This window comes from Melospiza georgiana, chromosome 23, assembly GCF_028018845.1.
Source record: "Melospiza georgiana isolate bMelGeo1 chromosome 23, bMelGeo1.pri, whole genome shotgun sequence".
NCBI classification, from domain to species: Eukaryota; Metazoa; Chordata; class Aves; order Passeriformes; family Passerellidae; genus Melospiza; species Melospiza georgiana.
Genome location: NC_080452.1, coordinates 6,128,509 through 6,136,143, shown reverse-complemented (window position 1 = coordinate 6,136,143; position 7,635 = coordinate 6,128,509). Strand labels below are relative to the sequence as shown.

The window sequence follows — 7,635 nt, the reverse complement described above, 5'->3', positions numbered from 1 at the left end:
AGCACAGGAGGTCTCAAGTTCCTGAGGAGAGAAACCTGGATGTCACTATAGGACACGAAAGAACACAAGCTCACACTGCTGTTCTCAAGGTGAAGGAAAAGGGAAGTTTATTTTCTGACTCCAACATTTATAGTTTTCTAAGAGTGACAGTGGCTTGGAGGGTGGCAGTGCCACCTCTCCAATGACACTGGTCAAACCAACAGTGCATCAACTTTCTCCTCCTCCATAAAGGAATGCAAAACAATCAGTTATTTACAGAAAATGAGAAAGTTCACTACAAGAATGTCAACATCAGAAGGCTTAGAAAAATCTTAGAAAACCAGAGTAACACCTGGAGGGTTAAAGCTGCACTGCCTGGCTGGAGCAGTTGGGGCTTTGCTGAGGGAGGACAGACAATGCATTTGCAGTGCATTAAGGTATTATTGGAACTGCGTGTGCGCTGAGAGGTTTCTGATCCTGCAAAGTAAAGATGAGCAGATTTGTCCCAGATTTATCAATGGAGGCAGAGTTCCCATTGAAACAGGAGGGAGGGGAGGGGGGGTGAGATCCTGCTCACAGCCAGGCTGGATTCTGTACACACTGCCTGGCTGCTGATGCTGCCAAGGAGAGCTTTGTGGGGAGAAGAACAACCCCAAAATGCTGCTTTGAGAGGCATTGGGATTCATCAAGAAGGAAGGAAAATTTCAAGGTGGCAGCAGGATGCTAAGGCAGCAATAACTGAGAGCTGGGGTGAAGGTCCCACATGTTTTGTGTTTTGTGCAGCCCATGTCCCTGGGGGGGAGGGATGCTGGGGAGATTCCCCTCGTGGTCTGGGTCTGGCTGTGAGAAAGAGGGAAGTTGTTCATCCCCACTGCTTGGAAATGGGGCCTGAGAAGGCCATTGAGGGAGGAAAAGAGCAGTGCTTGCTCTGCTTCCCCATAGAAACTGCAAGTGCTGCTCCAGGGCAGCCTTGGACCAGTGCACAGGGGGATTTCTTAAATGGCCGTTAGGAACAAAATCAAATTTGTTGAGACCAGATGCAGCACAAGAGATGGATGAAAAAGCAGGAGGAAATTTGCAGAGGGAACACTGGGATGTCTCACATTAGACAGCAAACCACAGCTAGAGGAGATGGTTTGGTGCCGCGCTGAGCTCCCAGCTTACAGGAAAGCTTTGGCCAGGCTGGACACCAGGGAGATGTCCTTCCCCTTGGGCTTTTATTCCCCTTCCCTTGTGCTCAGACCTCCAGGTTTTGCAGCCCGATCTAGAAACACCTCTGTTTCTGCTTGAAAAACGCAAACCCCTGCAGGGAGGGCGTGTGAGGCCGGCGGGGGCTCGCAGGGGAGGTGATGCTGGTGCTGCATCCCCGATGCTGCCCCAAATCTCTGCTGGAGAGCCAGGGGAAGGCAGGAGCTGAGGGAGGATCTGCCCCTCGGCTGCTCTCTGCCTGCAGCGCTGCTGCTGCTGCCTGGCACAGCCTAATTGGCCTTGATAGGATTACAGGGAAGCAGAGGAGGAGTAAACAGGGCCAGGAGGCCACGGGAGAAATCCCAGCCTGACCAAAGCCGCGGGAGCTCAAGGGTTAATGTCTGCTGCAGCTGTGGGGTACAGGCTTAATCCTGCTGCTCTTAAAGGAAAGGCTTTTCCAAGCAGCATCCCCAAGGTCTGTGGCTCTCTCTGGGTAATTCCTGATGGGTTTGCCCCTGACAGATGCACAGTAAATTATTGCAATTATGGAAGTTGCACCTTGTGCCTCCAGCCTTGCGTCCTCAATAAATGTTTATGGTTTGAGGCAGCCTCGTTTGTTTGCCTTCAACCAGACAACACTGATTTATTGGCAGAAATCCTAGCAGGGAAAAGGGATGAGCCAGACAAGTTTTTAGCTGCTACACACATATATGTGGTGAAAGGATGATGGTTATTTCATTTTCATGAAAATAAAGCCTCAGACTTGTGTGTGAGCTGTTGCTTACAGGATTTTTTTCCCAACCTACAGACAATAAGGGGAGCTCAAGGGTTAATGGTGCTCCAGGCATTGCTCCCTGTCTTGTCTGGGTTTTGGGATGCCTGGGAGATGCTGTGGGGTGGGAGGGAGGAGTGGATGCTGTCATTGAGACCATGGTGCTGGTTAGCACCACAAACCGCTGCAGGAATGGTGGGGGAACAACTTCCCAACTCCCTGCTCCCAGGAGATCCACACCCTCAGGAAAAACAGGTGTCAGCATTGGGGCTTAAAGCCAAGGATGGAGGTGGCAACAAGGCACTTGTGTCCAGGTCTGGGGTGGGGTGGCATGGCCTGGAGACAGCTCTCCTTGTGTGGGGGCATGGTGAGCATCCACCTTTCCAGGGGGCCCATTCCCTCAGGAATCCTCCTGGCTCTCTGGCGGCAGAGGCTGTTTCTGTTTCCCCTCTGTCATTCCCAAAGAGGTTGGTGGGCTCAGCTCAGCCAGGCTCCATCCTCACTGTCATCTCCCATTCAGAGTCTGGAGTCAGCTCTTGCACCAATATTTATTGTTGTTCCCTCCCCAGAGCTGGGTGTTTTGGACAGCTTGTTTCTGATTTAAAGTATAAATAAGTTTGATCTTTTCATCTGTTGTTCTCCCTACCTTCTGGAGGCTGTGCTGGTTAAAAATAACTGGGATGATGAGCTCAAGTGGGGATGTTGGAGAGGTTTTAACCTCCACCGTGGCAGGATCACCCGTCTGGCTCTGGAAGGGAATGTGGGCTCCCTCCTCTCCTCTCCCCTTTCATGGTCGAGCTCTTGGTCCAGTGCAAGGTGTCCCTGCCCATGGCAGGGATGTGGAATGAGATGAGCTTTAAAGTCCCTTTCAACCCAACCCATTCCATTATTTTTCCCCAAGCTGGGAGCTCCCAGGATTGCCTAAACCCCCTTGGCAGGGGCTGGGGGTTAAAGCATTTCAGCCATTGCAGGGGGATGGAAAAATGGGGATCTGGGGGAGAGCTGGGAGTGCAGAGATCAGAGGATGCACATCTCCGGGGATGGGGTGTTCTCCAGCTCTGGGCTCCTGCAGAGGAGGTTTTTGCCTGAAAAACTCCCTTTTGTTCACAATTGAACAATTTGCTTAAGAAGATCAATTGAAGGGAGAAAGAAAGAAAAAGAAATAGAAGGGTTTTGGCTTTCTTGATGGAAAGTCTGAAATACAGGTTTGGGTTCAGCCTGGCACCTCCTTGGTAGAGGGCTGGCTCAGCTTTGCTTCTGGGTTTATTTTGGTGGGGGAAGCACACGCACACACACACGTGTGCACCCACACTCATGGACACACACACACATGCACACGCTCTCCTAGACAGAGAAAAACAATCCCCAGCCTAACCCAGACGCTGATTCAAAACAACTGTTGGGTCTGGCCGCGCTGTCGGCTTTCCACTGCCCACAGCCTCCCACCGTGTGAAACCGCCGCTGAAAACCGACAGGCAAACGCCGAAACCCAGAGCCAAAATCGCATTTCACCTGGGGAAGGGCAGAAAAACTCTTTCTAGGCAGCGGTTCTGCCAGGAAAAACCCCTCTCCCCGCCTGCAGCAGAGGATGCTCCCGGGAGGAGCCTGAAGCCCCTGGGCGCTGCCTGGGGGCGGATGGGGCTCCCCCAAAGCGGGGCAGGGCAGGGGGTGCCCGCAGCTGCCGGGGGGCCGCGGGGCAGGGCCGGGGGGCCGGTGGGTGTCTCCGGGAGCGCTGACTGAGCGAGGCGGTGCCAGGGCTGGGGGCGGATTTTTTGAGAAGAGCCTCAGCTCTTCAGAGCAGCGGCAGCCGCTGGAGGAGTTGGGCGGCTGTTGCTCCCTCTCCGCCCGCAGGAGGAGGAAGAGGACGAAGAGGAGGAAGAGGAGGAAGAAGAGGCTTCGGCTGCCGCCTCTCGGATCCCCCCTCCCTCCTCCCCTTTTCCCCTTCCGCCCCACACCTTTATGGACGAGCGCCGGAGCTTGCTCTACTCTCCGGCCGCCTCCTGCGCCGGCCGGCAGCCGCGGGGCGGCTCCAGCAGCAGCCACCACAACCTGGGCTACACCGAGCAGCCGCCCCCCGCCGCCCCCCAGCCGGGCCCCGAGCAGCCGGAGGAAGAGGGCGAGGAAGGGGAGGAAGGCAGCATGACCGTGGTGGGAGGAGGAGGAGGAGGAGGCGGCGGCGGGGACCCTTTGCTGGAGGAGCCCCAGCATCCCCCGGCGCTGCTCGGCGGGGAGCGCTACGATCAGCCCCCGGCGGCGGCCGTGCCCTCCGGGCAGCCCGCGGGCGCTGCGGAGCACGAGTGCTGCGAGCGCGTGGTGATCAACATCTCGGGGCTGCGCTTCGAGACCCAGCTCAAAACCCTGGCTCAGTTCCCCGAGACGCTGCTGGGGGACCCCCGCAAGAGGATGCGCTACTTCGACCCCCTCCGCAATGAGTATTTTTTCGACCGTAACCGTCCCAGCTTTGACGCCATCCTCTACTACTACCAGTCGGGCGGGCGCATCCGGCGTCCCGTCAATGTCCCCATCGACATCTTCTCCGAGGAGATCCGCTTCTACCAGCTCGGGGAGGAGGCCATGGAGAAGTTTCGGGAGGACGAGGGTTTCATTCGCGAGGAGCAGCGGCCGCTTCCCGAGAAGGAGTTTCAGCGCCAGGTGTGGCTCCTCTTCGAGTACCCCGAGAGCTCTGGGCCGGCCCGAGGCATTGCCATCGTCTCTGTCCTGGTCATCCTTATCTCTATTGTCATCTTCTGTCTGGAGACCCTGCCTGAATTCAGGGATGACCATGACTATGAGGGAACTGGGGGGACCTTCGGGACAGGCGGCGGCCCTCTCCCACCTGATGTCTTCACCAACTCCTCATCCTCGCCTGCTTCCATGGTGTCATCCTTCACCGATCCTTTCTTTGTGGTAGAGACTTTGTGCATCATCTGGTTCTCCTTCGAGCTGCTGGTCCGTTTCTTTGCCTGCCCCAGCAAGGCCACCTTCTCCAAGAACATCATGAACATCATTGACATTGTGGCCATCATCCCCTACTTCATCACGCTGGGCACGGAGCTGGCCGAGCGGCAAGGCAATGGCCAGCAAGCCATGTCCCTGGCCATCCTCAGAGTCATCCGCCTCGTCAGGGTCTTCCGCATCTTCAAGCTCTCCCGGCACTCCAAGGGGCTGCAGATCCTGGGCCAGACCCTCAAGGCCAGCATGAGGGAGCTGGGCTTGCTCATCTTCTTCCTCTTCATCGGCGTCATCCTCTTCTCCAGCGCCGTTTACTTCGCGGAAGCCGACGACCCCAGCTCGGGGTTCAGTAGCATCCCTGACGCCTTCTGGTGGGCCGTGGTCACCATGACCACCGTGGGCTACGGGGACATGCACCCCATCACCATTGGGGGCAAGATTGTGGGGTCTCTGTGCGCCATCGCGGGCGTGCTGACCATCGCCCTGCCCGTGCCCGTCATCGTCTCCAACTTCAATTATTTCTACCACCGGGAGACGGAGGGTGAGGAACAAGCCCAGTACATGCACGTCGGGAGCTGCCAGCACCTCTCGTCCAGCGAGGAGATGAAGAAGGCTCGCAGCAATTCCACCCTCAGCAAGTCCGAGTACATGGTGATTGAGGAAGGGGGGATCAACCACAGTGCATTCAAACAGGCTGCCTTTAAAGCAGGCAACTGCACAACCACAAACAATCCCAACTGTGTGAACATCAAAAAGATCTTTACGGATGTTTAAAACAAAACCCAAACCAAACGAACAGCAGCAAAATCTGAGGATGCAGAGAAAGAATACCAATAATAATAATACCAATAATAATGCAAAGTGACTGTGTGTCGGTGTTGTGTGGAACATGCACCATCGTCGGTCCTGTGTGTGCCCTCGTTTTTATACCTTTATTTTTTTAGATCCTTCCTTTCTAAAGATCCAAAAGTAAAAGGATTTAAAATTCTCTGAAGAAGAGGACAGCTAAAGGGTAAAGAGAAGGAAGATGAAGACAAGCCACACTCACTGTCAAAACAGGTGTTTGTTCTGCAACGTGTTGCAGGGCTGCTTTGCTTTTTTGGGCTTTTGGGGAACCTCTTGCTTTGCTCCTGAATTTCCCCCTCTTTCCCTAAGGGCAGTGTGTAGCCAATCTCCCTTCCATCACATAAAATAACTTGTTGGATTAACAATCTCGGGCTGGGTGGAGGAAGGAGGAAAACATGAGGCAGAGTGTACTGGGAGGGGGCTGGGAGGAAATAACCATTTAATTCTGCAGACAGTCTCTGTTACCACATCGTTAAATGATGCTTAATATCGAAACATGTGATGTGCCATTACGGGCACATCCCAGATTTCCTTTTTCTCCCCATTAGATCGTTTATGAAATTCTAATTTGGTCCGAGACCAAGTGCAATCAATGCTGATTTAAATACAAAAAAAAAAAAACCCTCCCTAAGCCTTCATTTTCTATTCTGGATTCCCTTCCCCCTGTAACCTGATGGAATTATTTCCTCCAATGTCAAGTCTGTGGCCGTGCAGCGGGGATGTGTGCGGGAGGAGGGACAGGAGAGGCAGACTGGAATGTTTTCGGGAGTGATGTCGGCACGATCCACGACGGGCTCCTCGCCGTGCCTGGGAGCCTCCAGCCCGCCCAGCCGGAGACAAAGGGATATTTCCCCCTCGTTTTGCGATGCCTTTGGAGGAGCTGCAGCCGCTTATCACCAGAAGATTAAAGTGGCGAACACGCCTTCCAGCGGAAGTCACTAATTCCGACCGGAGTGATGCAGTTGCCATGGTGACCACGGTTTCCTGGGAAACCCCCAAAGGTTGTCATGGCATCCCTTCTCCCATCCCCCTTGGTCCTTGCTCTTCCCGCAAAAAGCCTTTCCAGATGGTTCCAGCTCCTCCATCCCACAAGACGTCGTGGCTCTGCACCCCCTTCCTGGTTCCTGCCCTGCTGCTCCTCCCGTGTGCCCAACAAGGCACCCACAGGCAGCCATCACCCCCAGATCCACCTGTCCCTCACCTGGGCAGTGCAATCTGGGCATGGAGGTTCATCCTGCTCCACCAAGAACCACCCCAGACCCAGTGGGAGCTGGCACCGAGCAAGCTTGGCCAGGGAGGAGCCTTGGCAGCTTTGTGTGAAACAAGAGGGACAGTAAAAAAAAAAAAAAGAAAAAAAATCAGGACTGAAAAATAACCAAAAAATCCCTCTGGGAAAAAATCACCGGCTTCATCTTCACGTGTATGCCAGGGGCCGTGGGACATCTGACGGGATCAGGTGAGCTCTGCACGGGGGAGACTTCAATGGAGTCATAGTGTTGGGTTTTTTTGGACAAACCCCATGCTTTCCACTGCTTACTTTTATTCTCCAGCTTATCCTGCCGCTCTCGGGTATTTTTATACACGTTAGATAAAGTGGGATCACATCCTAGAGCTCCTCTGATTGTATTTGCTTTTTTAGTGCTGTGGGAGGAGGAAAACCCTGCTGCTTCTCTGCAGCTGGATTGCTTCATTTCTGTGCTAAAAAGGTGATTTCAGTGGTGTAATGCTCCCATCCAGCCCCTGCCACTGACACAGGCCAAAAGCAGCTTGGCCTCAAGAGCTTTGGCTGCAGCTCTGCTCAGTTTTGCTGGATTTGGGGTTAAAAAAAGCCAAATTCCTCTGAGGTAGCACATGGAACAGGCAGGCTGTTAAATACCTACAGCAAAGAGAAATTTGGC

At 54.2% G+C, this 7,635-nt stretch overlaps 1 protein-coding gene across 1 annotated transcript; it reads left to right on the top strand.

The window, feature by feature from the left end:
- Nucleotides 1–3,733: 3,733 nt before the first annotated feature.
- On the top strand, nucleotides 3,734–7,109 carry LOC131092802 (potassium voltage-gated channel subfamily A member 3-like). The gene has a single exon (XM_058039700.1). The coding sequence runs from the start codon at nucleotides 3,899–3,901 to the stop codon at nucleotides 5,663–5,665; it is 1,767 nt and encodes a 588-aa protein (XP_057895683.1). The 5' UTR covers nucleotides 3,734–3,898; the 3' UTR covers nucleotides 5,666–7,109.
- The last annotated feature ends 526 nt before the right edge of the window (nucleotides 7,110–7,635 follow it).